Here is a 20,637-nt window from a genome sequence, read left to right on the forward strand (position 1 = left end):
TGGTGAAGGACTCTCATGATGGTGCTTTGTCCTAGTACAGGTATTTATCATCTTAGGATGGAAGACACCAACCATATTGGGGATTTGCCAGTCCCTAGCACGTGCACAATTTGGATCCAAGCATGGCCACGTATGAAAGCACTTATACTCCCCACCCCCTCCTAACTCAAGCCAGCAACTCTTAAAACTCCACCGAGCATTTTTCAAAATTTTTCCTACAAGGTTTATGTTGGCCCTTCACCAGCCTTGGGTACTCATGGCAGAAAGGCAGACAGTACCATTCTACCATTAAATATATTAAAACTAGTGGTTCTGCCCCCTGTCCAAAGTGCAGTAACGCATGCGTGCTCTGGACTACTATCTGAAATCGATTACAACCATTAGAAAGAGTAATAGAAAACCCAGTACACAACCAGTGGCAGACGGGGGGAAACCTGTCACTTGTGATAAAAAAGAGAAACAGAAATGGATTTGAAACATTCGTTTCCCTTTATTTGCTCAGTGAGGCTGATGTGTACTGCACATTAAAAAAAAAAAATAAATCACAGGAATTTTCATACAATGAATTAAACCACAAAAGTACATGTAGAATTGGCAGGTGGAAAATAGCCCAGCTTGGGCTTAACTAATATCTACCTTTCCCTGTTCAGCATAGTCCAACCAATAGCTTTACATGTTCACCTACTGTACAAATCTTACAGTAGCTCCATCAGGTCAGTGGTTCACATTATTGAAAATGTCTGTCACATAGGTACAAATTTAGAATCATCACATTATATTACATGGCTATTCTAGGTCATTTATAGATCAGATCTTATGCTACAGTGATTGAAGTTCTCATTACAGCCATCAAAAAGGACACATAATCATTACCTACTGTAAGCTTACATCTAAAGGGATGAAAAGGTGTGGTTGGTTTTTGGGTTTGTTTTGGGGTTTTTTTGTTGTTGGTTTTTTTTTTTCAACTGACCCAAGTATTATACCCCAGAGGCACAAACTTTCCTCTCAGTGCTGCTCATGGTGGTAGCAGCCCAACTGCTTTTCAGAGTAGTTTAGCACAGGTATTTTTCTTCAATTTTAGGCTCCCTCCATTAGAATTTGGATTTGGATTTTACATCCTATAGGAATTACTTTGTTACAGCTCTAGGAAAGACCATAGTTTCTAAGTACCAGTTCTGTTACCTGTATTGCGGATGTGGTACTTACCACAGCATGAAAGCAACAGTACAATCTTCATCTAAAAGACACACAGACCTATGCTGCAATTTGCCTCCGGTGACAATGTGGTACATGTGCTAATTTGAAATGTTCTTGGGGGAGAAAAGAAGGAAAGGAAACATCGAGTTTATATTTTGATGGGTTACCTACTACAGTGTCTACAAAGGATACAAATAGCTTTATTCAGCAACCTTAGTTCTATTAATTTCATATGTAATTTGTAAATCCACAAAGGAAAGCCATCTTCAAGATGAGAATGTTTGTCAGGCCAGTGAAAAAAAAAAATTACTGATGTCATTATGCCTGCTTAGTGAAAAATAAATAATTCCCCCCACCCACCCCCCAAGCCCCACACCAATTTATTCATGTCAGCAATCTAGGGCAAAAGAGAATGTATTTAAAATTTAATTACAGAAATTTAAAGGCAAAATAGGCAATGCATCTGGTCCTTGAACACATAATATGATATACTAAATATTGATTTCTTAAAAATAATTTATTGCTTTTAATATTTTTCTTTACAACAGAAGATACTCAAAATCCAGAAAGGAAAATTGTAAACTTTTAGTTTGGCATTCACACAAAGTTAAAATACCTGCATTTTTAACCTACAGAGCAACAACAAGAATTATGCAGATTAAAGAATGTTACAGTTGTAACACAGAACCTCCGAAAAAGTTCTTTTTCTTTTTCTTTTTTTTTTTTTTTTTTTTTTTTATTATTATTATTGCTATCTATCTACTGAGAAATAAGAAGCCAAAAAATCAAGCAAGCATCTGACAGGACAGACAGTGGAATCTCTCAGAACACAATATGCTGGTGATAAAATGAATGCAGCCATCAAAATCAACTGCACTGGCATGGGGGTAGAATCAGTTTTCTAAGATTGGGAGCGGGAAAGGAGATTAAATAGTTAGGTGTGCCATACCTTTAAAAGGAGTCATGAATGCCAAACAGTAATAGAATACCAAATCTATACATTCACAAGCAAATTCCAAACTTTGCTGATTCAGTCTAGAGACTCTGAGTTCAGATGAAATTCTGATGCTCAGAATAGCAGTAGTTTACTCTTGTGGTTTTTTCTTTCCTGAAGTTTCTATTTAATTTAGCAGAAGCAATGTCATCAGCAACAATGTCATGGGCACATCTGAGGCCATGCTAGTGCATAGTAAAAAAAGAAAAAAACCGAAACAACCCAATGCTTCTGCAAAAGCTGAATTTCCAAACGAAGCACTTACTCCAAACTGACAACCGTCATGCATCCTAGGTATAAAATTTCCACTGGCCTTTTTATTATTTTAGTCATCTCATAATTTATAATAAATAGGATAATTGTAACTGATAAATATGTCTCTTTAGTAAACAAAGGAATGAAGGATTGGTATTTATACAGGATGCATAACTGTAAAAAATATAGATAAATACCATCATTAAACTCTGCCAATGAAAAGATTACTGGCTTCAAGAACAGTGTTTAGACACAGAATTACTGTAAAAATCATACTGTACTTAGTACCTCAGCATATTTTTATCAAATTAAAATCACAAAAATTAAAACAAAACAGCATTTTAAAAAGATTTTTGACCTCTAGTTCCAAAACTACTGTTGATACATAAAATAAAAACATTTCTTAATGATTACCCATTTGAGAGACTTTACATAAAATTATGGTATCTCCTAGAAAAATTTAGATGAGAAAATTTCATTCCCCTAACAAATTCAGTGTATAAAACTGCAAAAGAAAATCAAGCAATGAGAAAAATGTGGAAAAATACTGCAGAAGTGGTTAATACCTTTTGGGCTAGGATAATTCTTGACAAAATTCTTATATAAGCTCATCAAAGAAGGGATGAATGTGTGTAAAGCATTTTTGCACTCAGACACACACGCACACACATATACACATGCACACCCTCACCCACACGCTTTTCTCTCTTTTTTTTTTACAATCAAATATATATAAGCGTAACTTCAGCTTTCTACATATGTTAGTGTACAATAGTTGTTTCACCTCATATAATTACATTTGAGTATTCTTGATTAAGAAAAATTCAGCAGTTTTTGAAAAGAAGGCTGCATTTACAGTGCATAGCTGTAACAAAAAAGAACATCGTCATACAGTATGTACATAAATAAAAATACTCCATTTAACATTTTTAAATACTCAACTACTTTAGAGAATGTAGCAAATGAACTATCTGTGCACACACCCAGATAGTTATATCCAACTCTCATTAATAATGTAACACCACGTCCGCTCATTAGAATAGATCGCTGAACAAGCTGCACATTTGACCATTAACAAGGCTTTGAAAATTTTTCTGTGGAAGATCAACGTTGTAGACATTTACATGGGTGTCAGAATTAAAAGATGAAACTTCAAAATGTTAGGGAAGCTTGAACCTTTCATTTTCTCTTCTGCAAGGACCAAAAAAAAAAAAAAAACCCACAAAAAAATCCCAAAGAAAAGAAAAATCTTAAAACAAAGCTAAAACAGATTGTAGGCTTCTGGGACCTGTGGTTGCTTCTGGATTGTCGTATTATGACTGTGCTGCAAGAAGAAGCTTTGTTTAAACAAAAAAATAATAATGCAGTGTCTGTTTCCCAGACATCAGCAGCCATAGTTCTCAAGTTTGGTTTTGGTTTTTTTTTTTGTTTTGTTCTTTTTTTGTTAAAATGCAATATGTACAGATTTTGCAGTTCATCGTTGTAGGTGTATCTCTGTGGAACTGCTGCCATGTCTCGTGATTTGCATTGAACTCACAAGGAATGCCCGGCTCCCCCGCCACCGATCACCCGCGAAAGCAAAGCTGACACCCATGGATACGCGTGTGCTTACTGGACAGCCATCCTGCCCCTCCACTTGTCGAGCAGCTGTGTTCATGTAAACCATGGTTTTGAACAGAGAGTGTAAAGTAGGAGAAGTCCCTAAGTATGACTTTTTAATTGTCCATTATTGAAGGACACGATGTCCGTGAGGTATTCGCCATCCCTCCATTTTCCTCGGGTGTGATGCATGTTACCTGCGCAGGCTCCGCTGTGCCTCTTTAAGTAAACTATCAAAATCCATGGAGTCATACTTGCTTTTAGTGGAAGCAGGATCAAAATCATCTGAGTTTGAATCTGAAACCCAAAGGATGCATATTTAAATAAGAGGCAAGAAACACTAGTCAGTACTTACGTTATTTTCTCTACAACAGTACGAACAAAGAACTAAAGACACAATCCACTTACAATTACAACTTTATGGGATGATAAAAGCCCAGAAATGGTCATCAGAGAAGCTTTAGGTATAGGTAAGAATTTTCTGGTAAGAAGCAGGACTTAACAAAAGCAGTACACATCATCAGCAGTGGGGGAGAACCATAAAGTGCATATACATACAGCCCCGGTAAACTCAAAAGAGTTCCTCCAAGGACTTGGGCACTGACATACTGCTATGTATAGGTTTCGAAGTAGTCCAGATAACCTTGACAGATGCTTTACACAAAACTCCACCTTTGTTTTGCAACATGCAATATCCAAGACTTACTGCTCCTGAGAAAGGTAACAGGGGGACGGTTCTGCAGAAAGCCAGGGCAGCCTGTAGGCAGCTCGCAGGGGACACTGCTACTTCTGTCTGCCCTGCCCTGGGGTCTTGTATGAGTCACTACACCTCCTGGAATCTCTTTTAGCTTCCTCTCTGATTTTGAGGGGGCTTGCTTGTTTAGAGTGTGAGCAATTCCGGGCAGGGCCTCTGCACTGCCGTACAGGCAGTCTCAGGTGGGCTCCTCAGCTTTTTGCAGCATATCTGACAAGTCATAGCAGCAATAACGGTCCAGCGTCTGTGACATGCGATACCTGCTCTGGCTTTGCTAGTTGCCCAGACACGGCCGTCAGTCTGTTCCTAGTGCAGAGGAGGGATTGCTCATCTGTGGCCATACAGCTCCAGTACGGCAATTATTGACATGGCTGCAAGCACTGAATTTCCTTTTGGAGTCATCCCTGCTTAGCGCTGACTCTCCCTGGCTCCTGTGTCACAACTCCTTTATGAGAGTGCCCTTTTCTTGCCATTTCTTGTGTTGAATTAATCAGAACTCCCCATCTACCAGTATAAGACACACTGTGCATTAAATGTTCATTACAAGTTCTGTTAAGACAATATCTTCTCACAGAGGAGAGGTGTTAAACTTCTGACTACTATTTTCAAGTGTTTTCTTTCTTCTGTACTCAACCCAAGGCTGATTAATTCTCTCTGTCCTTGTACTAGCTCATGAATTTTAAAGTTCATCCTGCCATTTCCTTATGTAGCTCTATCAGATACTTTGCAAAATACAGGGAATTCAGTCTAAAGTACAGAAGCTCAAGCTGTCAGCAGGACAAAGTGAAAATAGTCTGTTCACAGATACTCTGGGAATCCCACTCAGTATAGAGAGACCTGCCAGGGAATACTCCCAGTGATGAATAATGTTCAAGAGGGTTCCCTTCAGACAACTTATTTTAAACCCAGATCTTCTGAGATACAGAGATGACCTTGGCTTCTACTGCTGAAGATAAGTCAAATCAAGTCAAGACTTCAATCTGTTTTTACTGTTTTTATCCGCCTACATTTCTTCAAATGCCTTGCTACCTTTTATATTTTCAACATCAACCCTGTATCTCTTCAGCAGTCAATTGCCTTTTCTTAGCTTTACATTATCTGTTTAGCCACTGAAGTGAATTATAGCATATTCATTGTGAACAATGCGTATCATCTTTATCATTTATTCTGAAAAGACATCAATTGGTTAGAAAAAATATATCTGTATTCACTTCCTGCATTGTACAAAGCCGAGGGCAGCACATACAAGATTTCATTAGCACTGTGTTACGGGGTTATGAGAGATTTTAATGACTGTGGTCATTTATTCATAAAAAACCACAATATCTGATTAATATAGATTCAACAGCAAAATGTCCCTTGCTATGTTATTCAGAAAAGAGTATCTCCCATACCTTTAGTCTATTTATACAGGTATTAAGAAAGGTTTAACATTTAATGAATACTTTACATTTTAAAAGGTAATTAAATAAGAGGTGAGTTTATAATATATTATAATATTACAGAGGATGTTTTGGTAGTCTGAATGGTCTCTTTATGCACATACTTAACATCAGTGTTCCTGCTGTAAGACTTCAAAAACCTCCAAACATCCTTTCAAGAGGAAGCACCACACTGACCCAGAGCACGGGACAGAACCCCACATTTTTGCCTAGACAGGACTAGGACAGACCCAGATGTGTTATTGAAGCCAGTATCACATGCACGCTTGAGACTGGAGTTACCAGAGCATACTGGGGTCTGGAGACTGGTATGTATAGCGCTCCACATCAGTGGGACAGCAAACACCAAGACATTTGCTAACTTCACAGGCTGGAGCCTCTTACATCACGACTGGAAGTCCCTGCAAGGGCACACCTTCATACATAGATGCTTATGCGCAATTTGAGAACCACCAGTTGGAGATCTGTGGCCGTTTGCTATACTAAAGGTCAGATCTGGTCACAAGCCCTTCCGGCTTTCAAACATGAGAAACTATTAATTGTGTTTAAGGAGTGTCTCTAGCAAGTTCACACATCTGCAGCACAACTCATAGGAAATAAGAAACATAATGAATTTTTTGGGGTATCTACTTTGTTCACCACTCATATAAATAGATCAGGTTATTAGAACCAAACAGTCATAGCATAGCAATGAATGGTAAAGCGTGCAGGAGGTTTCTGTGGTGCTATCATTTCAATATGGAAATGTATTATTGACGAGAAGGCACTTCTTTTTTCTAATGATGTAAATGGGCTTTAAAAGAATTTTCAGAGTCTGAAATGCCTGAAAGAAGCCAGTTCAGGTTAGAGCTCAGATCAGTAGACTTTTAAATTTCTTTCAAGTGAAAAACACTTCCTTTAACCCCTCCAATCATTTAAATAATATAAACAGCAAACAAAAAAGAAGCAAACCCTGAATTCTCCTAAGTTACAAGGTTCCAGTTATGTACTTTAATTCACATAAAGTAAAATACCTACCTAGGTCTGCATAGTTAGACTTGCAAAATTGCTTGCGTCCACAGAAGTACAGTTCAAAGTCAGGTTCATTTGACCTGCGTAAAGTGTATCCATTTTCAAGAGCAGCAAAGGCATCACAAGTATAGCGGTAGGTGATGAAACCATAGTTGTCTCTGCAATTGAAAAATACAGTTGTGGACAAGAGCCGAGAAGAGTTAACGCACATTAGTGTAACCCCTTCCTGAAAGCAAAAACTTGCAGGAGATCCAGCAGTGGAAATGCCAGAAGTACCGCATCCATTTATCAGCATGATTGTCCTGTCATGCAGCTAAATACTTATTTCTGGGACAGGAAATCTCAACTAGCAAGATTAATAAATAAGGATGAAAGAAAATAAATAAGGTTTTGAATTCAGCATGTCATCTGTCACAGCACTTACACTGGTAACGCACATACCAGTGATCTTGCTGCCATATTTTTTTACATACAGCAGCTCCCAAACAAGAAGTAGTCTCAAAAGTTCTTACCCATCATCCCGCAAATTTACTGTGCACTCCTCAATTTCACCAAAAACTTCAAACCGGTCCCTCAGTTCTGTTCGGGTTGTGTCAGGTCTTATTTTACCCAAATAAATCACACGACGTTCTTCCTGTTTAGAAACAGCAACAGGGAAGGCATATTTTTAAGAAATGTGTAACACAGATGAACCTATACATATATGCATGCAAATACACACACACGGATGTGCAGAGGATGCATAATTACAGGAATAGTCTCTCGTGGAAGACCTACTGCATCTTGCTAGTAAGTGAAATAGTTCTCTCCGGAAAGCATCTGAAGTATTTATATGATGCTACATTTGTCAGGTGGTGTGCTCCTGGAAAGTTTCCCTGCTTGCTGTCACTGTTGTGCTGCACACTGTGGCAGACAGCTCCCTTTGTATCCTACTGCACCTTCTTCCCTTTCACGCTGTCTGCCACTTCCCCTTCAAGACTGTAAACTTCCCAGCCAGGAGCTCCCTTTCTCTTGGCATCTATACAATACTGGGCAAAACCCATCTTAGTTGTGGAGTAGTATAAAGTAACACAGTAATTCCATAAATGTTACCATAGGCATAACAAAATGTATTACAAACATAGCATTATAAACTCAGATAACTCAGGAGCTGATTCATCCTGCAATCAGCTGTTGACCATAATCCATACCTTAAAATAGAAGGAAAACTGTTAGGGGTCCAGAAGATGACTTTTATTAAAATAAATATTTCTGGGGGGAAGCAGGACAATAAAATAAATCCTGTGGTCACTATTACCTTTTGGTTTCCTCGGGGGGAAAAAAAAAAAGTGACTGAAGTCCCTTGATTTTACAGGCTAGCTTGTCATTTGCATGTTCATTTGACACTTGAGCAAAGCATCAAAGATAGTTTTAAAACGATCAAGTCATGGTCATAATCCTTCCTTCCTGAGTGGAAACACTCAGCAGAATGACAGACGGACTAGGAAACCCTGGGAGAGTCACTTTATGAATTTTTGGCTGAACGCTTTATCAAGGGTAGAGCCATTTAGTGAGCTACAAGCAAAGCAAAAGGCAAAAGGAGATCTTCAAAACACTGACCTTAAGGTAATCAGGGCAAAAGAAGCACCAGGTGCACATGGCTTGGGTGCTCAGCCTTCCTGTCTCAGATTGCCTCCAGCCTGAAGAACCCTGGCACTACCGGCCGTCCTGCTCATTCCTTACACACCCGCACACTTGTCCCATAAATCAAACTAGCACCGCCACATTCTCAGCTGGGGTAAATCTGTCAGTCAGTGGAGCAATGTCAGTTTAAACCATCAGCTTTGGCACCTGAGACTTGCACAGGATTTAGGTCCCAAATGCCAAAGGAGCTATACTGACTGCTGAGAATTCATGACTATGGTAACCTGAAGGTGCCTAAAGGCTAATGGCACCTCAACTGCGCGATGCAGAAGGCTCTAGAGACCTAAATATAGACTTGCATTCCTGCTCAGAAACGCCCTAGCCTGAAGAGACAGGTAGCTTATAGTGTTACGATTCAGATACAGCACAAAATGCATCTTTTCCGTAAGTCCCCACAGAGGCATAAGGCAATAGTCATTCATGGACAATAGGACTGAGATCAGGCCAAAACACATGCAGAAACAGAAATGATGCTGATGCCTCTTTTCTACTTGCTTGAGCATTCATTTGAGGCAAAGGGACCATCAGAACACCTACTTATGGGGTCCAAAATCTTAGCTCCCTGATCCCAGGAAAGCACTCTGCTCCCTGGAACTGTTTAATGCAAAATAAAAATTCAGCAAAACCCTGAAATTATATATATTTGCCTCCCAACAGAAACGCCTTCTCAATAGCATGCTCAGTCAACTATTTTCATTGACCCTTCCTGGCCTCATAAATCTCAGGGGCTCAGACCCAGTTAATCTAAGCTCCTGAGAAATGAAAGTGAATTTAAAGCTCCTGAAAACAGAGATCCAGTAATCAAACACTCCTACCCAAAAGCCCTACCCACTAAGGTATGGCATAAGAAGTGACCACTGGAATCACCTGAGTCCCTTATAGCTCCCTGGTCAGCCCAGCTGAGTCCCTGATTGCTCTACCAAGGTCTGTATGTGCTCTCCTTAAACAATGGGATCAGGTATCTCATTTAGACACTTGAAACTACTGCCTCTTTTGATTATATAGAGAACCAAGGTGACTGCCTTGGTAGTCCTCTATAACCCTGCTGGGACAGACACTTTAATTTTTAAATGTTATGCCTTCCAAAGCATGTGGTCCAAAAGCTGCTCTTGCTCTCTGCCATAGCAGTGCAGTTTGGAGAAGTCAGCATGGCTAAAAGAAGGACAATTGTGCTCATGGGGGGCCATAAATTTAGTGAAGAGGGGTACTTTACAGACAGCTGCTGCTTTTTATCTCTGTCTCTACTGTGTCCCAGTGTAAAGCTCTGACCCTCTTGACAGAGGAGTTTGGGTAGGGCTTCTGCAAACCAGGGACTGCAGAGTGCAAGCAACAGAAATCTGCATTTCTTCCATTTTCCCCATTCTAATTCTGCTTACTGTCAGTATGGTTGGGTGCCATAAACTTCAAAACCAGGAAAATCTGCATATGCAAAGTAATTACTTTTTCTGACTGCTTTACCAAATCAAGGATTTAACCGCACTGAAACACTTATAAGAAACAATTCCATTGATACTTGCTATTGAACCTAAATGACTGACCAGATGGAGCAGAACATAACATAGCAGACTGTCTAATACACTTTAGCTGAGATAATACATCTCGACTGAAAAAACATAATGTTTCACTCGCTGACATGGAGATTGTTATATTACAGTGTGAGGGAAATAACTATTGCATGCTCTTCCGTAAGCCTGTGTGCATGCCTTCACAATTTTTCCTTCTTCTATCCCTCTAATAACCTTTATATCTCTAATATGCCTTTAAGATAACTGTAATAAAACAAAAATGAACAATAAAAAAAAAAGGCTGTTAAACTATCATTAAGGGAATAAGTTAAACCTGCAAAATTAAGGGAATTCAAATTTAAAGCTGAAATGCACCATATGTCCTCCAGTGTGCACGCATGAGGAGATGTGTTCAAATATTGCTTTCAAGCAGTGCCATGATGGTGTAAGATACTGGAGAACACAGGTTTCATACAGCATTGCCTTCGTCCTGGTTTCCTGGTTAGCTTTGGTTTATTTAAAGCAACTATGAAGAATGTATTTGTATTCACAGGGACACCTGCTTTTTATTCCCATCAATAATAAAAGCTATACAAGCCTAACAAGATTACAACATACCTCTAAATGTTAAAGACCTTTATTTTATAATAAGTTACATGCATAAGTCCATATGTGCATATTAAGTATGCTTTTTACTGCACTTGTTAGAGGAGATGATATATGACTTGCAAACCTACAGAATGGCAGAGAAAAGCTTTTGTTTTCAATTTAATGTGGGCAGAGGGAACCTAAAGGAAATTCCTGAAGATACTGTTCATACTTCCCTCCCAAAAGTACAGAAGATTTATTTTACATCATAAGCTTTAAGTGTAGTTTATTGCTTTGCCAGGTAAAAAAATGAAGAAAGAAGAGTCCAGCCAGCTCCCTCAGGCCCAACATGTCTGTCTTCTTTCAGTTTATCTAAAGCTCCTTCTTCATAATCTTGCTTTTTCTTCCTTGTAGTAAAAACATTTGAATAAGCAGACGTGGCAGAAAATCTCAGACTGTAAAACAATATTTCAAGTTTCAAACGAAAATACTAAAGCATTAGAATGCCAAAACTTGAGATAACAAAACCAGGATATGCCTTACACATCTAAGGGTCAATAAAGGTATCGCTCATCCTGCAAAACAAAACATTCACTGATGCTGAGGATCTTTTTGTCTTGAACCCCCCCCACGCTTTGTTTTCCCATCCTGTATTTCACAAGGAACTAAAGCACAGATGAACAGCTTTATTAGTTTTCATATGGTTTTTTGTACTAGGCTTCTTCACCCAACACCTGTTTCTTTGCCTGCCCATGGTGCTGCTAAGCAGGGTCTGTGGGAACTGAAGGCAGCCACTCCAGAGGTGACACCGCATAGTGCTGCTGCCCTCGTTACACCTACCACTTTCTGTCTGAACATCTGTGGTGCATACCTGGTTCTCTAAAAGCCAGGTAACATTTCATGTGAAGCTGAGAGAAGAAATCCGGGGTACTTTAAAGGTGGGGTCTGCCATGGACTTGTCAAAGTTTCTTCTGCTTCCACCAGCACAGGCAGATGGTTGGGTGCAAGCCCTGTGCCTGTGTTGCCTTCCATGGCAAGTGACTTCTTTCCTCTTCCAGTAGAAAGCCATGAAGACTTTTATCCTTAGAGCTGGAGGCGACATACCATTGTGAAAGTGCAATGGGAATGGCTAGACAGAGTTTCAAAAATAGAAATGCTATGGATGGAAAAAGCCATTACAGCTTAATATTCTGACGTAATAATAATAAGAAAATTTTTCTTCAGATTCTGTATTAAAGAAGAGTAAGTAAGTATGACCTGTCAGCAAGTATGCATAGCAAAACTGAAAAAAAAAAAAAGAAAGAAAGAACATCACACAAAATTGTCAAATGCTGCTGTGCAGCCATCTGAAGAACAGTTCAGCCACACTCCATGGTGACCGCTAGAAAAATGGTGGACCAGTAAACCTCAAGATTTAGGTAATCCATTTGATCCATTTTCAGCAACTCATACAGCAAAGTTAGAGTGTCTGGGATCAAGGCCATCACGACGAACAACGGCAAAACAATCCAGACTAAATATACAACGTGCACTGGACCCTTCATTAGTGGAAATGCACTCCATTATAGGCTGACTCTGGTTTTAGACTTTAGAGAAGCCAGGCACTCACTTATGAAACCACCTTTCTCCTGCCTTCCTGTTGTAGAACAATTTATTTTCTCTGAAACCATGCATTTCTTTCCGCTGCAGTGGCCTCACAGCACATTTATCTTCTTACGTCTGTAAGCTCTATGGGACAGGAACTCTTGATACTTGTCTCATGGAGGCTGTCAGCACTTAAAAATGAAAAGTAGTAATATTAACAGTAATGTTATACTCGGGTACAAAAGCTTGTTATACCTGCTGGCAGCAGCCAGTGCACACGGTAAGTGAGCTGCAGAGAGGATGTGACAGTCAGTCAGCATCATGGCCAGAGCGGCAGAGTAGCAAGAGATCCAGAACACAGACAGTTTAACCTCCCAGCCCTGGTGCACCGCGTCAATGGTGAACCATGAACTGGTGACTCCAGAGTTGAAATGTGCGAACTGTATTTCTGACACCATGCCTTGGAAAGTATTTGCCACAGGGTCTAATGAGCTGCTGGAATAAAAGCCCACATAACTGAAATTTTCTGGGGTGTATCAGAAGGAAAAAGGGGTTCTCAGTCTTCCTGGCAATTCATTGGGATCTACGTTGGTTGGGGGTAGGACCCCAACTTCTACAAAGCCCTCATCAGATCCTGTCCTGCAGTTGCTCCTCCAGTTTCATGATGAATTGTTACTGCTATGATCTGGTTGGCATTATAAAGTTAAGTAAGTCTCAGTGGCAGACCATCCTTACATTCAGTGAGGACCCATTCTAAAGCAAAATGGGGAGCCAGTGAAATAAATCAAGTCAAGATCAAACTAAACTATGCTAACACTTGCCCAGTTAGCAAAGGCATCATGATCAAGAGTATAAATAAATGAATGAATGAATGACAAGTAACTCTCCAACTGAAAAGTATCTTGTGGGCTCAGCCCATATTTTTCAAGCGTGACTGCTCAAAATTAAGACCCCAATCCACAAAAAAAAGGCACTGAATCTCCAGTAACTGGAAAGGGGAAAAGAAGAAAAGGATGAGAAGAATATCACAGTACCTTTTCAAGTCAAGCCACCTTGATAAAGCTGTAAGTCTGGATAGGAATTCAGGAATCCATACAGGGAAATGCTAGCCCAGGCTTCTAGCTGCTCTGAAGCTACTGCAGAGAAGGTGCACACTGTGTGCAAGACTGAAGGGCCAGCCATTTAAACACGCCTCTGCTACACAGCGTGAGCACAGGCTTCTAAAACAAGCCTCCTCAGCATTCTGCCAGTATGTCTTCACATCTGCCAAAATACAAGCTGCCTGCACAATGAGAGAGCATTGCTTCACATATGGTTTTGACAGATTAAAATACGTGCGATTTTTTTCTCATTTCTTTTTCCTAGGTTTCCCACTTTTGTTGTCACATGGAGGCCAGTTCTAGATATTGAACCTATAATACTTGATGGCTTTTAGCTTAGTCATAACTCCCGTTCCCTTTCCAATATGCATCCTTTCTACAACTACCTCCTGAGATCGTAACGCGGTGCTTCTAATGAGGAAAAGCCACCTGCCCTGTGTAACACCTGAGCCATTAGTAACTGCCCAGTCTTTGGGGTATTCTTTTTAACAGTATCTGGAGGTACGTGGCCATGAATCAGTTCTGGCAGCATGAGAATGGTCTGGAAAGAAACTAAAAAACTCCCCAATGCAGAGAGCAAAGAAATCTAAATTTATGGGACTGTAGAAAGAGTTCAAGGAAAGAGAGGAGATTCTTGTGGCTGAACAATAAATGAGCTGAGTCCATCAAGAAAGGAGTAACACAGAAGAGACCCATAAGCCAAAAGGGGTAAGAAAAGGAGCAGAAAATGCTAGGAATAATACACGTTTTATCACTGACCTCATGCGATCAGGGCTTCCCCTTCTCTGCTGTCCCCTAACCCCTAACCCCTAATTATTTGCACAGGGAATACACTGGCATGATTCAATACAAATCTTTAAAGTGCTGATAAACTTTGGATACAGGAGTTAATAGGATTTCATCTACATTTCCTGCAGCTCTTACATAGGTGACCGGATTTTAAGTTTTTGCTATGCTCTGTTTATTGTTATTTATTTTTTAGTTCTGGTTTATGTATGTTTATTAATAAATGATTTCATTAATGAAGTTAATTAATATGACAATGCTCACTTTAGAAAGAAAATAAATTCAACCTTGGCTTTGAAACGCCTAACATTTTTTATGTAGGAAGTTATAATGCAGCATATCTGGAGTGTTTTCAGTTTCTTTTATTTCCTTTCTCTTTTTCTCTTGATTAGCTACTTGCCAAATATTTGTTTGTTTTAAACTAAATCCAATTTTCTACCTCCTCAGCAGGACTCATGTTTATTTATACTGGTAAGGTACAGTAATTGAGAAGTAGCAAGATACACCCATGACAGAGGTCTACTTGAATCCCTAATTTGTGTTAGATCTGAGAGAGAACAGTCAGTGTAAGTTATGATTGCTGGAAGGTAGTGTTCATCTCTAAGCATATGGAAGCCAGATATTTTAAAACAAACTGCAACAATTGACTTAAATATAGCCCTGTCTGAAGCCAAGCAGAATCATTCCGTTGCCTTCACTGAATTTCAGATCAGCACAGCAGAGCATGTTATAGCTCTAAAACTCATGCTTTTACAAAATACACCTATCACCCACACTTTGTAGATCGGGTACCTGAAGCAGAGAAAAGTTAAATGATTTGACAAAGCTTACTACGAATAACAGCAGCAGAGACAAAAATCAGAAAATAAAGGTGTCTATTCCCTCCCAGAACTTTTCATTGCTGTAGACTACACCAGTCTACTCCCAGTTCTATAGGTGTAAGTATTAGGAGAAATGCTGCCAAGTCTGAGACAAATCACCTTTTACTACAAAGTCCACTAAAGGCAGTGGAAAAAAAGATCTATTCATTTTGGTGAGGCCTGGACAGAGCACTAAAGCAAAATCTGGAAACGAAGATGAAATGTCCCAGTCTGCACCGGTTCATGCAAGAGCCAGAGCACAGCCAGAACAGCAGTGAAGGTAAAATTGAAATACACAGAAAACCAAGTGGGAAGTGTTAAGGTGAGCCACCAAACGGGCTTAGCAACTACAAGAGAAGTCCAGATTCATAGCAGCTCCCAACTTATCAAAACTATCGCACAGTTGTCAACAGTGAGCTAAAAAGGTGCAAAAGCTGCCTGTCTGTTGAATAGCCATTCTTCTGTCATACTGCTACAACAGCCAAGTGAGTTGCTCATCCCCACATGGGTATTTCCTTCACCTCAGGTGTTTCACACAGAACACTGATGAACAAAATAATTAAGTAATACATATTCATTACAAAAGGGCCAGTGTTAAGTCACATTTTTATATTGCATCATGTCTTCAGACTATTTATTTTGCTAAAAATAACTTAAAAATTAACCAAGTCATAGGCAGAGAAAAAAAAAATTAAACTCATGCTTTTGGATCCCAGTTTTGAATTCTGTTATCTGCACCCTCTGTATAGACAGTTACAGCTACTGTGAAAGTCCTGTGATGGGTATGTAAGCTGACTCCTTACATTGCTTATGTAAAAAAACCAGGAATATAGAAAAGGGACATTGATTATTGGCACTCTGGTAGGTGATATACAGTATAAAATGCAGGTTCACTGATAGATCTGTGTAGGAAATAGACTGGTTCACTTTTAATTGTCTGAGATGAAACCTTCTTCTAGTAAGCCCTTTGTATCTTTTCACTATGAAAAACTTGAAGAGTTGCAATTTATAGAAACTGAAAAAATTAGAATTGTAATATAAAACCACAAATTGTTATGAAAACACATATTTGCCTAAAATTCTAAATACTAAGAAACACATGTAAGCAGTCTTTTGTTTTTAATTTTATAAAAGAAAATAAAAGTCTGAGATCTAGCTGTAGAAATCTATGAAAAGAAACAGAAATCTTTCAAAATGAAAGTTATCTTCACAGTGCTTACAATTGCTTTCTGCCTCTGTCTCTCCCTTTGTTTGGCCCTTTCAGATTCCCGTTTTTCATACTCTTTGCGGTATTCTTCCCTCTTCAGCCTTTCATGCTGATATTCCTCATAGCTGTCATATCTAGGAAACATAACTTAGTCATTAAATCAAGCACCTGCATTTGTGAATGTAAAATTAGTAATACAATTTCTAGAATGCTTCATTATCTCTTGAGAACCAGCTGCAAAGCAAATCAAATGCAGGCGAAACACACTACCTGGGTCTGCGACTGTACGGTGATCTGGATCGTGATCTTGCACCTAAGGGAGAACTTCTGTATGCTCGGTGTCTACAGTGGCTGGACTCGTAATAGCAACAAGATCTGCAGGAAGAAACACATTCACCTCTGTCATTCAGTTTGAATCTACTTGCACCATTTTTTACCTCTTCCCCGAACTTACAATTTCTTCTAAGCTACCAGTGAGATTTTCCAGTGACAGTTTGCGATCTCCTAGTCAACTAAGGGACCTCAAGTGATTTTCCCCCATGCCCTTTTGTAACGTTCCTTATTGAAGCTAACACAGAGCAGAGAGTCAGCCACTGTCAACCTCATCTGATAGGGACCGCAGCTAGATTGGCACCAGGCAGCTCGCAGATAATGGGAAAGGTTAGTTGTGTACATCTCTCACCAATTGCTCTGCTGCAGGCTGACCTGACCGGACTCAGAAAGTGTAAGCTTGGCAAATTTAAAGGATAACGGCAACAAGTGTTTCTGTTGCAACCCCGTAACCTTCAGAGTTAATCAGCTCAGGGGCAATGGAATGAGTTGTACTGGATGAAGTTATTTCTTGGGGTTTTCTATCTTTCCTTTAAGCTGCTTCATGTTTTTGCTGTTTTCCGTTTTACTAACCATGACGATGACACATGAATTTGCTGTACCATACCTTGAAGAGGATCTACTACAGGGCGACCTTGATCTCGATCGGGAATATGGAGAACGGGAACAAGACCTGCGTTGAGGAAAGGACCTTGATCTAGAGCGTGTCCTTTGGGATCTTTGAGAAAATAAGGATTTGGGTGGAGACACTGAATCTCTGCATGGAGAGTTAAAAGAAGAGCAAGAAGGCGATACATCAAATAATGAATAGGCTTGTGTCCCATCCCAAGGGTAGCATAGTTTATCACTTTCATCTTCACTGTCATCAAAGAGACCATCCATTGCTAGTCCTGAATTTATAAACATAGGTAGTTTGGAGAATTGTTCGTTACTGTAATCACTGTCCCTTAGTTCTCTGGTCTTATCTGCTTCTTCATCAAAAACAGCTTGGCTGGGGTGACCAAAATGCTTATTCAGTTCAGCCCGAATTTCCTGGTCTTGGAGCTGTTTTCTGTTATTACCATGGGATCCCTGCTTACTTGTCTGTAAAGTCTCTTTCTTGAAATACTGGTCTTGTTCTAAAGAAGAACAAATCTGACACTGCCACCCAGGTGAAGAATCCTTAAATTCTAGTTGTCTGGAGTCCTGAAGTTCCTGGGATATTTTAATGTGTATTTCCGATTTTGAATTCACAGATTGACAGTAGTCATGGTCACCAAACAGCCGCAAACTGGGCCGTTTTGTCTTTCTTTCCTCATGTCCACTGGACAGTACTGTAGTCTTGCTAAGCTGTGCATACAGCTCAGACTGTTCTGGACCCTTCTTGATTGGGTTATTTCCTTGAGAACTGTAAGACTCACTATAGCGGGGCTTTTTTGAAAGTGGTACAACAGTCTTGCATGATGACTTTGGCTTAGGTGAAGTCCTAAAAGGATTATCCTGGTTGGCTTTATGAGGAGGGGTCGTAGGTGGAGTTAGGCCTAAGGGGAAAAAAAAAGGAGGAACAGAGTATTTTTAAGCACACACACAACGTTTATAAAAAGCAGCTCATGTGCTTCTTTGAAAGAAATACAAAGCAAGACCCGTTCTATGTCACTTCAATTTAACACTACTAATATCAGGAATAAAGAGTATTTAGGGTGCAAGACACCGAAGGTCTGGTAACAACAACAGCAACAATACTAACGCACTGCCATTAATCTTCAGCATCGTTTCTGCCCCTCCCCTTCCTCCATGACATCTGCCTCTCTCTCTGTAGATTTTGATAGAAAAGATCAAGAGATAAAAAACAAAAGACTTTTTTGTTAAAAATCAAAAAGACTTTGATATAAAAATCAAAAGTCTGGCACCGTCAAAAACACGAGGAAATTAGCAGACAAAAACCTGAATAAAAGCAAGCCCAAGAAAAATAAATGAGTGCCACCAAAGGAACCTCGGTAGGATGCAGAACTTCAATGCAAGGAAGTACAGCAACCCTACAACTCGACCGCAATGACTTTTTGTCTCCACAGTTCATTAACTTAGTAAACCATTGCTAATGTATGTATTATACATTCTTGTAAGCATAACTAATACATTTTGCCTGAAATGTGTTTCTGCAACTGAAACTCAAGTGAACAATAGGGCAACTGCAACTGTAATGAACCACTGCATTTGGTACTAAGTATTAGCGAGAGTCACGAAGCAGGGAGTCAAAACGAAACAGACAGTATTCTAAGATTAACACTAACTACCAGAATTGTTCACTTAACTGCAATAGATTCTATCACTATGGTGAGACAAAATTGCTGGATGGACTACAGCCCATTCCAGCATGGGGAACTGAAGCAGCATCTTCCAATTATTTTTATAAGGTTAGAATATAACTCTTAATATTTTCTGTAGAAATCATAGAATTTCTTTAGACTTTACAAAAGGATAACCCAGGACATCCAGGCACAGTAACAGCAAACATCAGCCACTGTTCAGGAAATAATTACTCTTCAGGAAGGTACTTAGTATGCTATGTTTGAAAAATTTGTTTCCATTCAGTTGACCCCAGTGTAATTTATAAGTATATATGCTTAAAAATTAATAAATTAGATGGAGATTAGGGAGCTCTCCTAGATAATCCAGACCTTCCTTAAGCACTCCAGAGCCTGATGCTGCCCCAGATTTCTTCTAGTCCAAGCAATGAGCTTTCCATTACTTCCATAGCAAGAATGAAAAGAGAGGGCAGACACACTTACAGGAAATGTGTATTTCAAACATGACTACAGAGTTTTGTTTTGTATTTTTAACCATGCAACAGAGCTCAGCAGATCAATGCAAATGGAACATGTTTTATAGTGTTTTGCTGTAAAGAACAAAAAGTGTCCATCAATGCATAGTGCTCCCTAAGGAGCGTAAATGGAGACTGGGAGTCCCATTGCATTAGCTGCAATGAATTTGTTCCAGAAAAAAATAAGATAGGAGTACCAAGGCATGAATACTTGACATGAGAGAGAAGCTTGATTTTGTCTGAACGATTGGAAAAAATGGTTATGAGCTACAGGGGGCTATGTGAAAACTTTACCTAATGCCACAAAAGTCAGGGAAACTGAGGCAAAGATAATGATACCTACTCTAGTTACCTCAAATCTGAAAATAATAGTGAAAATGTTTTGCGCAAAGTCATCACTGTTAAACTATTTCCTTTAATTTGCGTCTGCAATTCTTTTCTTCCTTCCCAAAAATTCACTTGAGTCAGCAGTATGTGTTTCACACCTTATCTACCTGCTCCCCAACAAGTATTTTTGAATAGCAAATGAACTTTTGGCAAAATTAAGAGAACAGCCCTCTTCAAATTCTGCGGTAATAATTTCCAGGCTAAAACTTCAGGCTCAGATTCAGCAGAGATGTCAGTAAGCAAAGACTGTTTTCTAGATAAAAAATTTTGTAACTGTCACTTTTACTCTAGAAATTACACAGCCCATGAGAAGCTTTGGTGGTAGTTACTGATTTTTTGGATGTAGTTGTTACGAAAGAATGTACCAGAAATACAACCACACCACAATAAAAATGCATATTTAAGAATTTCAGGCAAACCCCCCCCCAGAGATAATCCAGTATTCAAAATAAAATACTGTTTCCATTTCCACTTTTTTCAAGCTAGCCCCAGCAGGAAGCAAGCTAAACACTGAGCACAATGATTCCCAGAAGCCTGAGAAGGAGTCCAACAATC

General features: G+C 39.4%; 1 protein-coding gene across 4 annotated transcripts in view; it reads right to left on the minus strand.

Annotated features, from left to right (window-relative positions):
* Positions 1-466: 466 nt before the first annotated feature.
* PPARGC1A (PPARG coactivator 1 alpha) overlaps positions 467-20,637 on the minus strand; it is a 372,908-nt gene continuing 352,737 nt past the window's right edge. For all 4 annotated transcript variants that reach the window (XM_056356905.1, XM_056356922.1, XM_056356914.1 and 1 more), the window contains 6 exons: positions 17,503-18,415; positions 16,836-16,940; positions 16,579-16,699; positions 7,765-7,886; positions 7,259-7,410; positions 467-4,342 (listed from right to left, as the gene is read on the minus strand). In XM_056356905.1, the coding sequence (XP_056212880.1) occupies positions 4,239-4,342; positions 7,259-7,410; positions 7,765-7,886; positions 16,579-16,699; positions 16,836-16,940; positions 17,503-18,415 (1,517 nt within the window). In that variant the 3' untranslated portion in view covers positions 467-4,238. The remainder of the gene's footprint in view (positions 4,343-7,258; positions 7,411-7,764; positions 7,887-16,578; positions 16,700-16,835; positions 16,941-17,502; positions 18,416-20,637) is intronic.

The sequence above is a fragment of the Falco biarmicus genome, chromosome 1 (assembly GCF_023638135.1).
Source record: "Falco biarmicus isolate bFalBia1 chromosome 1, bFalBia1.pri, whole genome shotgun sequence".
Taxonomy (NCBI): Eukaryota; Metazoa; Chordata; class Aves; order Falconiformes; family Falconidae; genus Falco; species Falco biarmicus.